Source organism: Physeter macrocephalus, chromosome 7, assembly GCF_002837175.3.
Source record: "Physeter macrocephalus isolate SW-GA chromosome 7, ASM283717v5, whole genome shotgun sequence".
Lineage (NCBI taxonomy): Eukaryota > Metazoa > Chordata > Mammalia > Artiodactyla > Physeteridae > Physeter > Physeter macrocephalus.
In genome coordinates this window covers 52,054,547-52,076,360 of record NC_041220.1, presented here as the reverse complement: position 1 = coordinate 52,076,360, position 21,814 = coordinate 52,054,547, and the positions used below count along the sequence as shown (strand labels likewise).

The 21,814-nt window shown below is 38.7% G+C and overlaps 1 protein-coding gene across 17 annotated transcripts in view; it reads right to left on the bottom strand.

The window, feature by feature from the left end:
* SCFD2 (sec1 family domain containing 2) overlaps positions 1-21,814 on the bottom strand; it is a 422,795-nt gene that overhangs the window by 169,343 nt on the left and 231,638 nt on the right. Inside the window, exons 6-7 of one of the 17 annotated variants that reach the window (XM_028491851.2) lie at positions 10,375-10,547; positions 7,436-8,024 (exon numbers count right to left, since the gene is read on the bottom strand). The exons of 15 other annotated variants lie outside the window; for them this stretch is intronic. In XM_028491851.2, coding sequence (XP_028347652.1) covers positions 10,411-10,547 — 137 coding nt within the window. In that variant the 3' untranslated portion in view covers positions 7,436-8,024; positions 10,375-10,410. Of the gene's footprint in view, positions 1-7,435; positions 8,025-10,265; positions 10,548-21,814 lie in introns of those variants that run through there. One more of the 17 variants, XM_028491850.2, reaches the window with a different exon arrangement.

The window sequence follows — 21,814 nt, the reverse complement described above, 5'->3', positions numbered from 1 at the left end:
ATTTCCTCCTCCCATGGAAGTGCTTTTTGCAACATAAGATCTACCCCAATATGAATGTATCATTACACCTCTCCTCTGCTCTTCTCAAAAGAGTAAAAACACAATTCTCTTCCAAGTATTTTCTTTATAGGTTATGTTTCCTCTTGACCCCTTAACTATCTGCTCCCTATCATATCCCCTCACCTGTACACAGTCACACACACACACATCAATGATACACACATGTGGTATGTATCTACAGAGGTTAAGTAACTTTAGCAAACTCACACAGAGGAACTGAGATTCAAACCCACGCAGCCTGGCTTCCTCATACTCTAAACCACATGTGTCACTGCCATTAGCTACTCCCTCCTCCTCATTTTGTTCCCAAATGACAGGATGACAAATAAGAGTGAGCAGAGGGGCAGCAGTGTATGGTAAATGAAAGAAATCTGTCAGTTGGAAGCATGGGACCTTTCCTGGCCCTGTTCCCTGCACCCAGCCATCTAATCTGAGTCTATTTCTGTATAAAACTTTCTGATAATGGTATCTGCTCTGACTACCTCACATCAGAAAATTATATGCAATATTTTAGGTAAAAGGTCATAAAAATGTTGTTTTTTTTTAGAAAAGCAGGACACAGAATGCTCTATTAAAACTATGTAAAAATGCACAGGTAAAATTTGTTTTTCAGTGGAGCAATTATAGATCCTTTTTTTGTTAAAATTATTTTAGGTCATGTAAATTTTCTTCTTTTGGCTTTTCAACATTTAAAAAATTTCTTTGATTAACGTATATTCATTCATAGGTTCATTGACTCATCCAACAGATATTTATTTATATATGCATACACAAGGCTACAAATATTCTAATGTGATATGCAAAAGTAAAAATTGTTGTCCAATAGAGTTAAGGACTTTTTTTCCTTTAAAACTCTATCTTTAATATTGTTTCTATGTCCACTTTTGAAATCAGAAAATTTTAAAAGTCTTAAAAACACCTCTGAGTACTTAAGAGAAACAAGATTTTATAGGCAACAGCTTATCGCCCAGTAATGCTGGACGAATGAGGTGTTGATTAGACTTTTTCAAAATGGCAGACGGGGCAGTCATGGGCACTGCTTTCTACCAGCTCCAGATTAAGTGGCGGTAAACCTCGCCGGCAAGGGTCTGGCTAAACAGCTGACGCGATTGACTGAGTCAAGACAGACAGTAGAGGCCATGAGGACTATTTCAAGATGACAAAGAGCTCAGAATTGGATTCGATTATTCTACTTCAATAATACAGATAACATCTCCATGTCTGGAACTGAAAATTACAGCACTTCCATGGGAGCCTAACGGTTTTATGTACAGTGGTGGGAGGCTATGAAGGAAGAAGAGAAACCAGAAGGAAGCCATAGAGATAATGTACCTGGATGCTGACACCATCTCTGGCCCCATACCAATCCATCCTCCACGTTGAGGCCAATGTTGGTAAAACACATTTATGATAATGTACTCCCAGGCTGAACCCCCTTCAGTGGCTTCCCACTGCTTTATGTCCCCCATTGTTTGCTTCTCATGGCCCCCCATGCCCTGGATCATCTGGCTTCTGTCTCCCCATTCTCTGTGGGCTTCAGCCATGCTTCCTTCAGTTCCTTAAACTCCCAGTATCCCTTCTTGCTCCCTCGGAAAGCGGCCCACTTCTTTTGTCTCTCCACTCCCTGTCATCTGTCAGGAGGCAGCTTAACTGCTTCTTCCTCAGAGACGCTCTCCCTGAACACTTCTTGACTGGTCAGGTGCTCTCTCCTAACATCATGCTAGTTTCCTTCACGGCCCTTATTACAATGCTATAATTAAGCGGCCATTGGTGTGATTGTTTTATTTCTGTTCCTCTCTCTGCTAAACTGCAGAGACCATGTCTGTCTTGCTTCTCACTGTATTCCTAGCACCTGGCACAGTGCAGGTACTCAGGACCCTTAGTGAATAAAAGAATGAGTAAGTGTAATTTGTAAAAAGCAACAAAAGTTTGAGCACATTTTATATCACTATGGCAGAATGGCTAGATGCTGACTCCTTAAATCTTCTTCCCAGAACTCAGGAGGTGCCCTGTCAGCCTGCCTTCCTTCCAGCTGGGTTCTGGGAGCGTGAGACTATGCTCTGGCCAACAGAATGTGTGCAGAAGTGATGGTCACCCTTTCCAGGACTAGTAGTAGAACAACCTACACAATCCTCTGGGCCACTCTTTCCCCAGCAGTGTGGTTAGAAGCTAAAGACTCTGAGATGATGCAAGCACCTGCGGGAGGGAGCCCAGGTCCCTGAGTTACTTCTTGGAGGAGAGTCACCTCAATCATAGTGGGCTGGAGTAAGAAAATGAAACTTCAGATTAAGCCATTTTGACTTTTTTTTTTAAGTACAGTGGCTACAGCTAATTAATACAATTGCTATGTCATTAAGTTGTTTCTCAGTCTGGATACAGAGTAAAGCTAGTGACACTGAAGTAGACTAGTGGTGTATCAAAGTGTTAACCCACCTGAAGTTAAAATCCTGAGGTTTACCATCATTAAAAGAAGACTTCAATGAAAGAACAAAGCCAGGATTTTAAACTAGTTCTGCATACACTAATGTGAGACTTCCCCTGACATTCTAGTCAAAGGGAAGGAAGTTCTGCAAGTCTAGGATGCAAGGAAGAGAAAACATACAGAAAAGACCTGAACATATTAAAAATGAGATGAGGCCATCAAAGAATAATGACTGGTCCCTCAATTCGAGCTAAATTTCCTACACGGCCCGAACCTCTAGGTCAGATATTCAGCAGTAGGACCCTTCCTTTTAATAAAAGTGCAGCAGGGAATCTAATTATTTAAAAGATGCAAAACAGATCACATCACTCTCCTTCTGTTCAAAGGTTTTACATTGCCTTTATAAAAAAATTCAAGATCCTTAAGGGGCCACGAGCCCTCACATGCTTGGGTCACTGTCTCTGTCTCCAGCTCCAACTCCGTCACTCTCTCCGCTTTGCGGCTGCTCTTTCCCCTCCCTTCTAGCTAACTCCTGCTCATCCTTCAGTTCACAGATCAACTGATACTCTTTTAAGAAAGTGTTCCCCAACCCTCCAGATTAGGGTGGAATCTTGATTGACTGCTTATTACAAACTTCTTGTCACAAGTCCCAATGTCTGGCACCTTGTCAGTTCTCAATAATCATTTGTTAATTGATGAGGTGGAAGGTCATGGGAGACAGTAAAGAATAACAAGAAAATAAAGACCTTACTTTACGAGCTGGAACACCCTTGAGCCAGTCTTCCCTTGAGGTGGCAGGATCTTAAATGTTCCAGTTAGTGACAGATCCTTGGTCCTTCAGATGGGACAAGTGGGACCAGTCCAACTTAAAGCCCAAGTGGAAATCACGACTTATACAGTGTGCATTTTGTAAAGAAGGTGAAAATGGAAGTGGAGAAGGAGTCCATTCTTGGTCCACTTTTAGGCAATTTTAGGTCAACGATTGAAAAGAAACAGCAGTCACAAGTGACTGCAGAAGTATTTTCATACAATGCAGGCTACACAGCATTCAAAAAGGAACAGGCTACGGCACACACAGCAACATGGATGGCTCTCGCAGACAAAATGTTGAATAAAAGAAGCCAGACAGAAAAGAGCACATACTGTATGAATCCAGTTATACAAAGCCAAAAACTGGCGAAACTAATGTAGGGTGAAATAAGTCAGAACGGTGGTTACCTCTGGGGAGACTGATGGGAGGGGGTACAAGTGAGCTGCTGGAAATATTGTCCATACACATAGGTGTGTACACATGAAAAATTCATTAGGCTGTAGACTTATGATTTGTGCACTTTCCTGTATGTAAGTGGTACTTTAATGAAAAAGAAGACAGGGACTCCACTGCTGAAACCCTTGCAATGGCCCTATCACAGTCTATAGGATAAAGGCTAAATTCCTCAGGAAGGCATACAAAGCTCTTTGTAATCTAGCCCCTCCAGATGCTCTCATCTCAACATCCCGCGCCCCCCAGGTGCACAATACTCTCCAGGCACATGGTCCCCCCTGAATTCTCTAGACGGGCCATTTCATTGCTCACCTCCATGCTTCTGCATCTGCGGTTCCCTGTGCCTACTGGGGGACACCTGCTGTGTACCCGACACCCTCCTGTTCCTCAGGGAACAGCTTTGCTCTGCCCCCTCGGTGAAGACTCCCCGGCCTCCCTGGGGCTGAGGCAGGAGCGTCTTATCCTTAGCCGCCCTCCTGTGTATTTTTCATGCCTCCTATAATTTATGACAGTTATCATTCTGTATTTTAGTTAGCATTTTACATGTCTATTTCCCCACTAAATATAAGGCTCCTCGAGGGCAAGAATCATGTACTGATCAGCTCTGTATCCTTACCTGCTGGCATGGTGCCTATCAGACAGAAGGTGCCTGATAAACATTTAGCTGAACTTGAACTGGATAATGCACAGTAAGGCGCATAACTGGAAGCAAAGAACAAGGACATTTTGACCAATGTTAGTTTAAAGAAACTAACCTTTTGGAGCATAAGAAGGCAGAGATAAGTGAGGTAAAGAACCGAAATGAGGGACTTCCCTGGTGGTTCAGTGGTTAAGAATCCACCTTCCAATGCAAGGGACGCGAGTTCGATCCCTGGTCGGGTAACTAAGATCTCACATGCCGCGGGGCAACTAAGCCCGTGTGCTGCAACTACAGAGCCTGTGTGCTGCAACGAATGAGCCCGTGCGCTCTGGAGCCTGTGGCCACAACTAAAGAGAAGCTCGCACGCCACAACAAAGATCCCGCGTGCCACAACTAAGACCTGATGCAGCCGAAAATAAATAAATAAATAAATAATTTTTAAAAAGAATCAGAATGAATAGCTTAGTCTTCAAATATGAGGTCTTAAAAAAAACAAAAAAACAAAAATGAGGTGTTTTTTTTTAAGTCCAAGTTGAAAATATTACACTTAACAGATTAAGAGGAGAGAAGCATTCATGACAATAATTTAGGGGTTTGTGTTTGTGGGTGTAGGGCATGAATTAGGTCAGGATATTCACAGTAATAGCGGTAATAATACCTAATTGCAGTATCTAACACTTATTGAATGCTTACTATCTACTAGGCAATTTGCATTCATTATCTGATTTAATCGTCAAAGCAACCCCCTGAAGGTCTGCTATTAACCTCCACTTTACATATTAGGTAACTGATGCTCCAGGAGAGTAAGGAGCTTGCTAGAGGTCACACTGACAGGATGTGTCAGAGTTCGGATTCTAACCCAGGCCTATGAGGCTCCAGAGTCTGTGGCAGTGAGACTTTTATCAATGACACTCTCAAATGAGCATCTCAGAAGCTCATATTATGGTGCAGTAAGAGGCAGAAAAGTGACACAGCCTCTCTCCTGTGTTTACTTGTAGTATTTACATGTCCATAGCTGGAGACTTACCCTTGGGAAGGAACTCCCAGGAGTCCCAGAGGTATTGAAAATAGCCTAAAAATAGGCCCATTACAAAAACCACATATGAAGCTGTGTGACAATTTCCTGTAAGGTACTCAATCCAGTACCTGCTAGGACAAAAGAGAACCACCTTAGAGGAACCCCCAAGAAGACATATATGAAGAAATGGTTACCAATGGCCACATGCCAAAAAGAAAAAAAAAAAAGAGAGAAGAGAAAACACCTGGATTCAACAGAATCTCATGACAGACACATGGGTCCTGCAACAACCCACAACACACATTGTACTAAATGTCCTGGCAAGCTGAATGCCATCTGGTTTATTTTGGGCAAGTCTTGGACACAATGTGTTTAGTGTGGCTTCCTAGGGTGCTGGGTATTGGAGCATGTGTGCCCATTTACTTGGTCTCTCTCCCGACTGGCTGCAGTGAAAATGACCTCTCTGGCCACAGCAGACCACCATCAAAAGAACCACCAGCCTCTTAGAGACTCTTCATGTGGTTCACGAAGGCTCGGTACTCAACTGAAAAGGAAGGGTAATAAAGTGCCCCCAGATGAACACGTGTATCCCTGGCATCTTTACCAAATTATGTTGCCAGATCTTTCTATGTTATTCCTCAAGGTACCTTCCAAAACCAACATTTCTAGGGTGTCCTGCTACTCTGTAATATAACTAAAAAAAAAAATTTTTTTTCAGGTCATAGGGGAAGGCAAACAGACACGTTTTTTACATTGACAGGCCTAGAAAAATAACAATGCACTGCCTGTATTACACAATGGGGCCTTGTATTTGTACAGCTAAGCTGCATTAAAATACCGCCAGTGGACCCAAACTAAATCAATTTAATGACCTCAGGTGAGGACCCAGGGGATGTCCATTGTTATGGCAAATCTCAACCATGCAGCCTCGGCCACAGTCATTGAGCCCCATCAACGTCTCTAAAATGTTACTGTGAAATGTATGTTTGGCCCCAAAGAAATGACAGCAGCTCCTGGACTTAAGGAAAGGAAAAATAGTTGATTTTATAGGAAAGTGCTGATTCTGTTTTATTCATAGCAAAGAGACTTACGTCTAATTTTTTTCTAAATATTATTCAATTAAATTGCAGAACTGTACATGAACTACAATTTGAATAACAGCAAGGAGAACTATCCCAACTCCCTCCTAGAGACAGGATTTTCCATAATATATTGTTTCTTTCTAATTGTTAGCTTCTCTAGTAATGAACCACTTTTAACCACTAATAATTTGTTGCTATACTTTCTTCCATGTCCTTCGGTTTTAGATTCTTGTATATTTTGGAACACAGTGATGGGAGGGAAGAAGAATAAGGGTGCTGAGTGGCGAGACTGAAGGATGGAGAAGAAAGAGAAATAATGAGGACGTAGAAGGAGATGTTGGGAAAAAGAGGAAAGTTGAGTGCAGCTGATAAAGACAAAAATATCAGCGACGGGGGCGCTTGCTCAACAACACGGGGAGAAAGTATGTGCCATCAAGGCTGGGAGGGAGGGTAACGAAGGGCCTCTCATTAGTTTTCCAACGTGGTTGAGCCTAAATATAAAGTCATACATACCTTGTGCTGTGTTAGCAGCCAAAAAGTAAAGTTATCAGCACTACTGTTGAGCAGCTAAAGAGCAATGCAAAAACTAGCAGGAACTTGACCCCTACAGAAGGGAGACAGCTTAGAGGCTACAAAAGCACTCAGCATTCTCAGCACAAGCCATCTCCAGAATTCAAGAAAAAGGTGTCTCCCCCTCATCCTCAGCACCTCATTTCCCAGTGTATCTGAGGCTATCAGATAAAATCTGACCATTCAACAGGCAGCTGAATTTATTACGGACTCAGCTCATTACAAATCTAATTACAAATGTGATGAATTTTAACAGTCTACTTTAAGTAACAATGCTAAGGCAGAGAGGGCAATTTTAGTATTCTGTGCTATTAAATAGATTATTTAAATGAGAGTCCTATTTCATTTATAAGTAATACTTCACTGGAATGTTTCCATGTAATTCTGTGGCACAGAGCAGGAGATTCATTATTTTAAGAAAAGATCTAAATTAATGTTATATTTAGTAAAACAAAAATAATGTATGTTTTTAAGATACAAATCAGTCAGACAACCACATAGATAGTTGACTGTGTCTTCAGTTCAAATGCACATAATGTTCCAGGGAAAATGGCTGTTTTAAATATATGCAGAATTTCAGTGGACTGGCTACACACTGGAGTCACCTGGAGAACTTTAAAAATTGTTATTCCCAGGCCGCGCTCCAGGCCGATGACTTCAGAATCTCTGCAGGTGAAATCAGGTGCCAAGAGCTTTAAATCCTCAGGTGATTCCAATTTGCTGTCAAAGTTCCAAACTATTGCCAAAAAGGAAAGCCAGATTGCCCCTAACACACTGCCGTCAACTGAATCTTATGGTTGTGGCCTATCACTCCATCTTCTTTTACCCCTCATCTGGAATCTTACCTACCACCAGTTTTAGGATTTGCCTCCCCAAACAAACAAACAAATATGCAAACAAACAAACAAAGCTGTGGATAAAATGTCTTTTGTATGGTACACAATGGTATAATAGATGTTTCAGAATACCTGTGTAAATAAGAAATAAGAGTACTAATATTAGTAATTTTTATTATCATCAGTTGAACTCATACTATATGCTAGGACTTGTGCTGGTTAAATCTTCCCACAACTGCAAAAGGGAGGTGTCATTAGCCCCATTTTACAGGTGAAGAAACCTAGTAAAGGACAGAGCCACCATTTGTTTTTTTTTGTTTTTTTGTTTTTTTCCGGTACGCGGGGCTCTCACTGCTGTGGCCTCCCCCGTTGCGGAGCACAGGCTCCGGATGCGCAGGCCCAGCGGCCATGGCTCACGGGCCCAGCCGCTCCACGGCATGTGGGACCTTCCCAGACCGGGGCACGAACCCGTGTCCCCTGAATCGGCAGGCGGACTCTCAACCACTGCGCCACCAGGGAAGCCCAGAGCCACCATTTGGAACTACCATTGACCTGGCATGACAACATCTTGTTTCATCCAATCTTCAAAGCAATCCTATGAAGCAGACATTTTAGAGAGAAGGAAACTGAGGTTCAGAGATATGAACTATCCCGAGGTTCTGTAAGTACCAAGTTGAAGAGTTGGGGTGTGGATCCTGGTAGTGCCTGACTTCAGAGCCTGCCTGATCACTTAAACACTAACTTATAAAAATTTGGGCTTCCCTGGTGGCGCAGTGGTTGAGAGTCCGCCTGCCAAAAAGGCAGAGCCTGATTTACTAATATCCATTTCGCAAATACCTTCTGGTAAAATCTTTTCTTTTTCCTGACTGCGGCTGGGAAGGGGTAATCTGCAGGCCTCCTCTTCCATATAGCCAAGTTTCAAAAACTAATTCAGAGCAGTGTAACTCAACTCGAGACTCTGTGACATGGCAGGAGGTTGGCTGAGATGACTTCAGTTATTCTCAGAACAAGTTTATTGCTCCTTGCAATTTTGTGCAATCTGAAATTTTATGCATTAAGAAGTCCCTAGATCTATAGTGACTAGATACATAAAGCAAATTCTTCTTCTTTTTTAATGACAATCTATCCACTTTAAATGGGAAGAATAGAATCTCGTAACGAAAGGATTCTTGGACTCTTGGTCCAATTTTCTCATTTGTTTACAAATGGGGACACTGAGGTCCAGAAAAATGATTCCTTCAAATGAGCCAAATTTTTTTTTCCATAATACTTAGACCAAGACAATATGCCCTGCTCATTGGATATGGAACTAATGAAGAACACACATGGGTTTAAAAAAAGAAATTAAACGTAGAATTAGGTCAGAGTGCTAAGGAACTAGAGGCCTAGTTAATTCCACTTCCTTTCCATGCACTTCCTCTATGAAAAAGATATTGTGCTCTGTATTATTCCAAAGCCATCACAGGGCTACCAGGGAAGGCCATTTTCAGGCTCTGATTTATGAAGAGCCTCAACGTTTCATGTGGCATGAAATATTGTCTTTTTTCATTCTCATTCTCTCATGAGTACACAGTGGCTACCTGTTATGTGACATCACAACAGACTAAATGCAAAAGGAGATAGGAGAATCCACCTGTCTTTCATTGACAAAGACATTAAGGAAACTTGCAAAAATTTGAAACAATGACAGTCACTACATATGTATTTTTTTGTTTTTGAAAATATAGGTTTTTTTTTTTTTTTTTTTTTTTTTTTTTTGCGTTATGCGGGCCTCTCACTGTTGTGGTCTCTCCCGTTGCGGAGCACAGGCTCCGGACGCGCAGGCTCCACGGCATGTGGGATCTTCCCGGACCGGGGCACGAACCCGTGTCCCCTGCATCGGCAGGCGGGCCCCCAACCACTGCGCCACCAGGGAAGCCCCTATAGTTATTTTTTATGAAGATACATTTACTTTCTATGTTTACACAGTTTCATATGTTACTATGTTAACATGTAATGAGTTTATTATCATCAGGCTTAATTTCTAATACATAAACAGTAACAGATAAAACATATAAACAAAAGCTCTCTGGGGTTTCTGAATTATTTATAAGAATGCAGAAAGGTCCTGAAGAGCATAAAGTTCAAGAGCTGCTGCTTTACTGGGTCATAACACCTAGAGTGAGCTATGAATTCAGAAGTTATCCTGTAATTATTTTGTGAGTAGCAAAAATAAACTGCATTGTATTTTCAGTTAAACACATTAACCAAGTGCTTTTATATAAATAGCATACACTAGAAATGTCAGTAATGAATATATCAATATTTAAAACATATCATTTTTGTAAGCTTGTTTTGACATTTCTCTATTTTAAATGTGCTAAGAACTTAAAAGTATTAGGCCTTTCTTGAGTTTTGAACATCCATTAGTGAAGAAAACATGGAATTGAACTCAGGTTTTGGCACTGCCATCACTCACAGCAAGTATTTATTGAGCACTTACTCTGTGCCTGTTTCTAAGTGTTTTCCACTTGTCCTCTCATTGAGTCCTCACAACAGTACTAGAGGATGGCTTGTTCAAGGTCGTCTTCTGGTAGGTGGGAGAGCCAGGATACGGAACTGTCTCCAGAGCCTCTAAACTACTGCGTGGACCACTGCGACTTATCCCGTCCACTCCTGTTTGAGGAACGTTCCTCAATGAGGAAATGGGAAATACAAATCAGAAAGGCTCTTAAGTATGTGGCAGAATGTGGATGAAAGTCCATGGATCTGCCTTCTGTTGCCTTTACATTGTGGGTTCCTTTAGGGCAGAGTTGTGCTTACTCCAGCTGTGTTATTTATTCATTTGGAAAATACTACCCTATGTGTGAAATGCTTCAGGGCTGGGAGATCAGATGGTAGTTTTTGAGGACTTTTTCCCTGGGGAGGTGTGACACAGAAATTCTCATAAAGGCAATATGTCCACCCATTTCCATGATGCAAATCTGATTGCCTTACTCAGTCCTTCTTCAGCACTTTAAAAGGAAATGTGATACTAGTAGACAATGATACAAGAGAAACAATCACTTTTCCCACACCCACATTTGGACAGAGGGGTGAGAGAGCCAGCTGGCCTGATGTTATTACATCCAGATGTGGCACAGCCTTTAGTCAGGGGAGGTATGCTGTTAGGTGATTTTAAAATATACATTATCATTATTGTAGTTATAAAATACAATATGTACCATCACCATCACCGCTAGCAGCAGTAGTCTCTCATGGAAGAGTGTCAGGCACCTTACTTCTGTGGAGACAACCGCCGATTCGGAAGTTTTCCCCTGCATTTCTGCTCACTCTAATCCTAGCTATCAGAGAACCAAGCAAAGAATTATAGGTATTCTTTGCTTAAGCATCTTAACACACAATATTATTTCTAGTCAGTTGGGCAACTCAGGAGTGGGGAGAGTGGTATTCCGACTAATAACCAAAATCAGGAGCTCTTCCTACCCGTGCTTTCTAAAATTTACTCTAATTTTACAACTTTTATCCTGCCATGATATAAATGTAATAGCAGGGAAGAATTATGATTCAACCGTGACACACAGAAAAAGAAAGTATTTTCACTTCAAGTGAGAGGAGATGCAATACCACATGTGTGATTAGACACAAGAAAATTTGCTTTTTGAGTATCCTCCAGGGATTTAGTCTCTTGAGTAACAAGACTGCTATCATTACACGGAACCCATATAATTTAATAGGTATACAGTGATATGAAACCACTATTAAAAATGTGAAATAACCTTGGCCTACCAAAAAAACATCATTCATCTAGTAATTTCCTGAATTCCTTTCACATTGAGATGACAAAATGGAATCTTTATTTATAAAAATATATGCTCATACTTAACATATGTTAAGACCAAGTCCTGCATATAATAATAATAGGAGCTTAACATGGTGAGGACTAATTTAGCAATTTCATTTTCTTCATCATTGGAAATAATATTTGGAATAATGTTTTTGATTGACTTTATTCATAATTTATTTGTGAACACTGATATTATGACTTTCAACTTAAATGCACGAAACTCCATAATCAATCTTTATATTAGAAGTCCTAATAAAAAAAACCCAGAGCAATTATTCTGTATGCAATTTATCCCCCAGTGTATCAATTCTCCAAAGCTAATAAGAGGGGTAGAGTTCCTTAAAGAAATGGTACCATACAATACATTAAAAATAATAATTCCCATTTTAAAAAGAGATAAAAAGCGAAGGAAAGAGAGGGGTCTGATTTCACTTTCACAAATTTATCGAATGATCCTTGGGAGCAAATACTGTTATCCCCTTTAACAGACAAGGAAAAGTGAAGGTCAGAGACGTGAAACTCACCCAAAGTCTCCAACCTGATAAACAGGGAAGTTAGGATTCAAACTCAAATCTGTCTGGCTCTAGGGCAATACTGCTTATCATTAACTGAGAAAAGTGAAAGACAAGTACATAACTTGAATAAGATTCACTGTTATTTGATGAAGGTGCCCAGAATCTGTTCAAGGTCTCTTCATCCCAACTGACTTTCTTAATGACTAAAATTAGATTTACGAGATTAAATTAACCCTCTAGGCCCAGATGAATATAACCAGCTCTTGGAAAAGGGCTCCTGTGGCAAATTCTCTGCTTATCAGAATTTTTTTCCAGCTCAACTCTAGGCGTTAGCTGTCTATTCTGGATTTCCTATCATTTGTGCTAATTTCAAGGCAAACTGCAGTTTCACACTCCCTTTTCCTTTCTTAACAAGTTTGTTCTTTATATGAAATATCAGCATTATCTCAAGTTTACCTTCACCATTTCGGCAATAGCTCCCAACACATCCATTTTTGATCAAACACTTGAAGCAGTGGGAAAGGTGCTGTTAAAGAAACTTCTATCAATGTCCTGGTAATGCAAATGAACTTATGGAAATTGTAAATGGAGGGAGGGATTTATTACTTGGGCAGATGTCCTGAAGACATAATTGAGCTCACTTATGCCTCATTTTCAAAACTAGAAGCAACATTATTAACTTTCTATATCAAACTATATCACTGAAGGTCTTTGAAAACAGACATGAGACAGTAAGGTGTAGAAGATTCCATTATTGAACAAGCTCACTTTCAGAAGATGCCCTAACACAATGAAGTGTGACATTATCTACATGCGGAAAAAAAAACAAAAAAAACCACCACAGTCTTAAAATATGTCCCTATGAAGTTTCAATTCTAGCCCCACCTCTTACTATTTAAAAGACCTTGGATAAGTTTCTTGACTTCCTTGAGCTTCAATTTCCTCATTTGAAAATGAGGCATTAAAAAGGCACAGATTTCATAGGATTCAATGAGATAATCCACGTAGAGGAGTTAGCTTAGTGCCTGGCACATAAAAAATGCTCAATATATACAATGGAATATTTCTCAGCCATAAAAAGAAACGAAATTGAGTTATTTTTAGTGAGGTGGATGGACCTAGAGTCTGTCATACAGAGTGAAGTAAGTCAGAAAGAGAAAAACAAATACCGTATGCTAACACATATATATGGCATCTAAAAAAAAAAAATGGTCATGAAGAACCTAGGGGCAAGACGGGAATAAAGATGCAGACCTACTAGAGAATGGACTTGAGGATATGGGGAGGGGGAAGGGTAAGCTGGGACAAAGTGAGAGAGTGGCATGGACATATATACACTACCAAACGTAAAACAGATAGCTAGTGGGAAGCAGCCGCATAGCACAGGGAGATCAGCTAGGTGGTTTGTGACCACCTAGGGGGGTAGGATAGGGAGGGTGGGAGGGAGACGCAAGAGGGGAGAGATATGGGGACATATGTATATGTGTAACTGATTCACTTTGTTATAAAGCAGAAACTAACACATCATTGTAAAGCAATTATACTCCAATAAAGATGTTTTTAAAAAAAAGAAGAAGATACGCAGATGGCTAACAGGCACATGAAAAGATGCTCAAAATTAAAAAAAAATTAAAAAATAAAAACATTAAAAAATGCTCAATAAATTACTATTTATAATTAAAATATTATTAATATTTTATTTGGGGCCATCTCTAATTTTCCACTAGGATAAGTGCTTCTAGAAGCTTACGTATATAAGCATGTTTCTTTTTAGAAAATAGTCAATTCGTTTTTCCAATAGTTACAGAAGGCCAAAAAAAGTGGGGGGGGGGGCAATCAGAAAAATATAGAGAAAGGGAGGGGAAAGAACTCTAGTCATGGCAGCAGATACCTTGAGAGTGGCAGGGAAACTTTCAGCAGAAGATGATTTCAGTAGAATAATTATTACACAAATGACAATCATGTAGTTAGCAGTGGTCATAGATTGCTTATACCAGTTAGCACAGTAAATTCAATATGGCTCTTACAAGTTAGGACTATATATACCATATATAAATTAATTCAAGGATATAGACCAGTGAAGTAAATCAGGAAAAAAGATAACAGAGATAAACTTTGATCTAAATATAAAAGGGAGATCTGGAAAGAAAATGAATACTTCTACTGAAGAACACTTATGATGTCAGCTGTCAGATTAGGAGAAAGCATGGAAAATCTCTGCAATCCTTCTGAGGAACTATCCTAGCAAACCATCAGTAATACTCTGGTTCATCTAATAGATTTTATTATTTTTCTTAAACTATACTTAGTCATATTGAAAGACATTAGCTGTTATTCTGCTTTTATACGAATAATATCACACTTCAAAGTATGTCATAGTATCTTTTAGGTCAACATTACTCAAAAACACTGACACTCTATTTCAAAATTTTTGTCTTAGAAAAATAATTTAATAATAATTTTCTCTTTCCACTTGGTTTCTGTTACTGTATCTTATCAAAATAGAGTTTGGTTTCTTTCTAACTTAAAAAAATTAAATACACATAATGATTCCTGTTGCATTCCACTACCATACTATATGTTTTGTCATTTTTTTCAACAGTTTGACTACATGCACAACACAACCCTATACACTGGAGAAATAAATAAGGTGGATGACTGAAGGTTTAAAAATGAAAATGATCAACTGAACCCTTGAATAAGAACACCATATGTTTTTCATCCATTTTCTTGCTACTGAATTCACTGAACAGCTCTTACAAGAATAAAACCTCAAGGAACATGAACTTGTGGCAAGACCAGAGAGAATATTCTGGAACTATGCTTTGAAGTAAAATTATTCCCTTAACATCAGGAGATTTAATACTACCATTTCACCATGAAAATAATCACAGATGAATGGTCTGACCAGGACTAATTGTCTTTGAAGTTCTTTAAATTCGAGCATTAAAAACAGCGCTTGACAAAACTCTTTACCTTATCAAAATATTACAAAGAAAACAACTTGCGGGCAAAGCTCAATCTAATTTGGCTTGTATCTAAAATCAAAGCTGCAACGTTAAGCAAATTAAAAAGTGTATGAGAATCATGTTATGAAGACAACCTAAATTTGAGAGCCTGACCTTTGGTGCTTATTTTACATTATCAAGGTGATGAAGTAACTGCTGGGTGACATCGGCCATTTAGCAATCAAAATCAGAACAATCAATATTTGTAGTCTTTCGTTTTACGATACGTGTTCAAATTCTGTACCAGAAAGTGCAGCTGCAAAAACAAATTTTATAGCTGAAGCAAAACACACAAAATGAATATCCCGGGTTCACAGGAACATTTGCTTGCACTTGGATGAGTCCTCTGGGGTGTTTGAGAGTCAGAACATTAAAAACTGAAGGCTTTCCTCAGTGCTCTAGTAGCCCCCTTCCAAGCAAGATTAGATAAAGCTTTAGCACATGCTGTTCCTTCTGTCTGGAAAACCCTTCACGCTGCCTGCATTCACTTGACTTATCCTTCAGAGCTCAGCTGAAGTGTCACTTCCTTGAGGATGTCTAGCCTGACTTCCCAGATTCAACCCTCCTACAACAGTGTACCTCTCCTCCATAGCACTTATCGCAGCTGCTACTTAACATTTTTATGTGTGGTTGTTTGATCAGTTCCCTTCCATCAGACTATACGCCTCATGAGGGAAAGGGGACATGAATGCTTGTTCTCACCTTACAACCCCAGAACCTAGCACAGAGCTGGGCACGGAGTAGATGTCTAATGCATGTTTATGGAATGATGAAAGGGAAGGGAAGAAGTAATTACAGTTGGTTGGTAAGGCAGTTGGTTGGCTGGTTAGGTAAAAATGATGACTAGAATTCTACCCCAAGGCAAGCATAGGATAGTGGTATCCCCCTCACTCTGTCTTACTTGGTTCCCTTCTACCTTCTTCCCTCTTCCTTCTCTCTGCAGCTCATGCTACTGAGAACATGGAGCAAGTCAATACTGTATACCATAGCCTTCTAGTTCCCTCAGTCATCTTTACATGCTTTACTCACCCTGGACCTCACACCTTCCTTTTGGTCAGTATGGTCAGTATTCATTCACACTTGCACTTCAATAAGGGCTTTCTGGAAGTGGGTCTTAACCAAAAGAGTGGCTGTAACAGCACGGTGGCAAACTTTCAGAGCAGGTATGTGCACTGAATTGATTTCAGAGCAGGGCCACTGATGACAGATCCCTGAGGATAGGGGTCATCACTAACGCCTATGGGAATCCAGGCGGTACAGAATCTGCTTTGTTCTATGGCTAGGAGGGGAAGGGGGCTGATAGTGTTTGAGGTTTAAGAGGCCAAGAAATCCAGAATATCAGATCCTAACAGTCTACAATATTCAGTGAGCCCTTACTGTTCTCCAGACTACAGTCAGAACCATCTTGCTTATAAACACTGAGCAAGTGTTTGTTAAGTAAGCAAGTGTCAAGGCTTGTTAAAACTCAAGTATTAATGTAATTTGTGCTTACCAACACAACCTGTGATGGTGAGAAAATAAAAGATGGCCAAGTAGAACAAGTGTAAAGGGGCTTTTAAAATTTTTATTAATAGATTTTATTTTTAGAGAAGTTTTAGGTTTAGAGGAAAATTGAGTGGGAAGTACAGGGATTTCCTGTATTACCCTCTGCTCCCTCTCCACAGTTTCTAAAGTGCCTTTTAAAAAATATAAATTTAACTGCCAGAAATAAAATGCTCTAAAATCTGTCCTCTTTGTTGCATATTAATTGGCAAATTTTCTATTTTAGATAAGGATCAACACTAATAAAACTATTTTAAATGACTTTGTAGTTTGTTTCAAAAGTAGAAAAGTTAATAAATATTGATGAAAGAAAGAAAAGAGAAAGAAAAGAGAAGAAGGGAAAATTCAAACATAATTCTTCCACTCAAAAGTAACTACAGAAAGTTTATTGGTACATATCTTTCCATACTTTTTCCTGTGTATATATTTTTAATTTTTAAAAACAAAACTGGGATAATATTCTACGTATTATTTTGGTTAAACTGGTGATAGTTATCCATTCAATAGCCATTTGTGCACTTCATTAAATATTCTTCAACATTATTTTTAATGGTAGCATAATATTCCATTTTAATGGATAACCATCATCTATTTAACCAATGCCTCCTAGCTCTGGATATTCAATATTTATTTGTGGAACTGCAAACATCTATTTTCCCAAATTCACTCTTTTATACATCTTTAAAGAATGGCACTTTGTAGGGTGGGAAGACCAATGCAGTGAAACACTAGATAATTTATTTTAATCTTTATACAAGATACTAGTGTTGGCAAGGCGGGGGGAAAAAAGAAAAGCTCTTCCTATGACCCTTGTTTAACTTTAGACAGATGTGCACGGTTCAAGGCCAGCAAAGTGATAAATAGGTTTTGGCAGCTCATTCTCCCTACCTTGAGTAGCATTACAGTGTGTCATTGGAGTGGATCATTTAGAGCAGGAAGCCAAGGACACTGTGTGGTGTTCTCCCAGGAGAAATTCACAGATACCTCATAGAAGGCTTTGGCAGGATTCTCAATATGCACAGAGAAGCACAGAAAGTGGCTTTATTATAAGGCTCGGATTCAGCTGAAGGATCCGCTAGGGAATCCACAGAAGGGAATGCCTGGGCTTGGGTTAAAATAGCTGGTTTATTCTTGCTTTCACAGAGCACAAAAGCTTTACTTATTTGCCCTGCAGTCATTTGCTAATCTCACACCTTGAGATAAGTAACACACACACATCCTCATTAACATTGAGTCAGTGACTCTGAAGGGAAGGAGATCCAGGAGACTAAATTTCTAATTCACAATGATTTACTCTACTTCATATCTCATTGCAATTCAGTGTAGCTATCAGCCCAGCACAGACAAGGCAAAGACGTTTCTTCAACAAAAGCAGCAATATATCAAGTTTGCTGTGAAATTTCCCAAATGCTATGCTTTAAAACTGCTGTAGTCAGTTATGGGTATATAATTTTACCATCTAAGTGACTTTAAAAAAAAATTTATTATTATTATTTTAGTACATGTGCTGCCGAAGCGAGCGCTATGACTTTTTTATTTTTAAAGATAGAGTTCTGCAGTGGGAAAAAAAACACCCAAATGCTGCCTTTGTTTATTCATTTTATTATAACTAACTTTTCTTCAAAAAGGGGAAAGCTTGCTAGTTTGTTGTGTGTTTTTTTGGCCTGGTAACAAAAGCAATGCAGCATGATACTATATAAATCCATACAATATGGAAAGGAATACTCTAGAAAGTAAAAAATCCACCTTTCATCCCATTATCCACAGATAGATGCTATTAAATGGTGGGATAGCTGGTGTATATTGTTAGAGATTGTTTTCCCCCAACACTTAAATATTTTTAAAAATATATTAGACATACTAGCTTTGTAATGTTCCTTTCTACTTTAACAATATGCATATACATCTTTCTTTATCAATCAAGTTTAAATGGCTGCATAATTAACTATTTTTAATACTTAAAAAAATCCTGACATATTTTTACTTTGACAATTAAATTAGTAAGACTTTTTTCTTCTTTTTTTTGGTCATGTGTTTAATGTTGACATCTGACTTGTTTCTAAAGAGAGAAAATTCTTAGTAGAAATTAATTAAAATAAATAACCTAACCATTTATAGTTACAAATTTCTACATAAGCAAAGACTAGGCACAATAAAAACAAAAATAAAACCATTAAAATGTCTAATAACCGTTTACTTCTTTTGAGTTGTTTTTATCAGTTGTTTACTTCTGAAATGAATTAAATTAGAATTTTTGATATTTTATGTGTTGCTTAACATGCGTTATTATTTAAAATGAGGTATAAACAATAAGATCAGATGATCTGTACAAAGCAAAAGCATTAAAAGAAAAATTCAATTAAACTAAGAAAGATACTCACTAGACTTTATTAATTTGAAATTAAATTAATTATGAAAAGTAAAAGTCAATTAATTCTCAAAAAGAATCGTGATTAGTATCCAAAATGATGAAAGAAGAAGAGCGTATAGATAAAATTTTAAATTGCTTAAGAATCTTTTAAGTCCTCAGTAGAGTGCATGAAAAATAAGTCATTGACTTATGATATGTAAAGTGATTGATTTAAGAGGGTAAATTAAAATAAGAAACCAACATTATCAAATGGTTTTGATGCTGTATGTACGACAGCACCAAACCTATGCTTACTGATTATTTCCTACACTCCTGCTCACAGCACAGACTGATGATGATCTAGAAAGATATCCCTAATCTATATGTTTACATAGCAAACGGCTGATTCTGCTTTGAAACAGTGTGTTTTTTAACGTTTATAAATTATAATAGATCTCTTTAAGATTCTGATGAAAGCTGTATTTGAAATATATATCCATTTTATTGCAGACACAGAAGATTCTTCCTTTAAGTACTCTCCCTTCTTGCTTAGTAATGGATGCCCTAGAAAATAGACTACATTTCTTAGCTGCTCTTTAAGTGAGGTGTGGCCATGTGACTAAATTCAATGAGATACAAGCTTAAGTTTCATGTTCAACTTCCAGGAAGTATTCTTTTTTTTTTTTTTTTTTTTTTTGTGGTACGCGGGCCTCTCACTGTTGCGGCCTCTCCCGTTGCGGAGCACAGGCTCCGGACACGCAGGCTCAGCGGCCATGGCTCACAGGCCTAGTTGCTCCGCGGCATGTGGGATCTTCCTGGACCGGGGCACGATCCCATGTCCCCTGCATCGGCAGGCGGACTCTCAACCACTGCGCCACCAGGGAAGCCCTCAGGAAGTATTCTTAAAGGCAGGGATCATGGCCTTCTTCCACTTCCTCCCCACTTTCATCTTTATTGCTGGCTTGAGTGTTTAAGCTGTCATTCTGGACTATGAGGAGAAAACCAGAGGCTTAATAAAGCAAAACAACAGGAGGGAAGGAGCTTGGGCCGCTGATGATTGTGGAACTGCCATACCTGTCCCGGATGGCTTATCTCTGGAGTTTCTATAATTTGAGAGGAAAGTGGACTTATATTTTCTTAGGCCACAGTTAGTTGGTGTTCCAGCACTCACAACTGAACCTAATATTAAGTGATACAGGTATAAACACATTCGAGTTTGCATATAATTTTGGGGCAGGGGGAGGGATGTTCACTGAACCCAAATTAAGAATATCACTTTAGAAATAGGATACAATGATAACTACTTAATGTTTGTACTCTGTAATTAACAAATTTTTTCACATCCATTGTCTCTCTTGATCTTCACAGTCTGTGAGATAAATATTGTTTTTAATCCCATCAGTTTACAGATTAAGAAACAAACAAACAAAAAACCCCCCCAAATTGATTTAAAAGCAAAAACAAACACAAAACTGAGGCTCAGGGTATATCTCTTGCTCAGTTAATAATAGAATGAAAACTGTAACCAATGGGAATGATTCCAAACCCCATGCTCTTATCACTGTTCCAATGACTGTAGTACATGTATAGGTATTCCTAACTTTCACAAAAAATCATTCTTAAAAACATCTAAGCAAGTTAGATATATATAACTTGAGAGTAAGAGTTATGTTCTAACAGGGGGATTCTATTCCCATATAACTAAATAAAATTTTAGACATTACAAAGTTCTTCATTATATTAAAATTGTTTCTAGTTTTTTTAGCAACAGATAGTAATAACAATTTGCATATGATTATTTAAAATATAAAAAGCAAAAAAAAATCCCTATCAAACTACCAGTGGCATTTGTCACAGAACTAGAACAAAAAATTTCACAATTTGTATGGAAACACAAAAGACCCTGAATAGACAAAGCAATCTTGAGAAAGAAAAACGGAGCTGGAGGAATCAGGCTCCCTGACTTCAGACTATACTACAAAGCTACAGTAAACAAGTCATTATGGTACTGGTGCAAAAACAGAAATATAGATTAATGGAACAGCATAGAAAGCCCAGAGGTAAAGCCACACACCTATGGTCAACTAATCTATGACAAAGGAGGCAAGGATATGCAATGGAGAAAAGACAGTCTCTTCAATAAGTGGTGCTGGGAAAACTGGACAACTACATATAAGAGAATGAAATTAGAACACTCCCTAACACCATACAAAAAAATAAACTCAAAATGGATTAGAGACCTAAATGTAAGATGGGACACTATAAAACTCTTAGAGGAAAACATAGGAAGAACACTGTGACATAAATCACAGCAAGATCTTTTTTGATCCACCAAACAAATGGGACCTAATGAAACTTAAAAGCTTTTACACAGCAAAGGAAACCATAAACTAGACGAAAAGACAACCCTCAGAGTGGGAGAAAATATTTGCAAATGAAGCAACTGACAAAGGATTAATCGCCAAAATTTACAAGCAGCTCAATATCAAAAAACCAAACAATCCAATCCAAACGCGGGCAGAAGACCTAAATAGACATTTCTCCAAAGAAGATATATAGATGGCCAACAAACACATGAAAGGATGCTCAACATCACTAATCATTAGAGAAATGCAAATCAAAACTACAATGAGGTATTACCTCACACCAGTCAGAATGGCCATCATCAAAAAATCTACAAA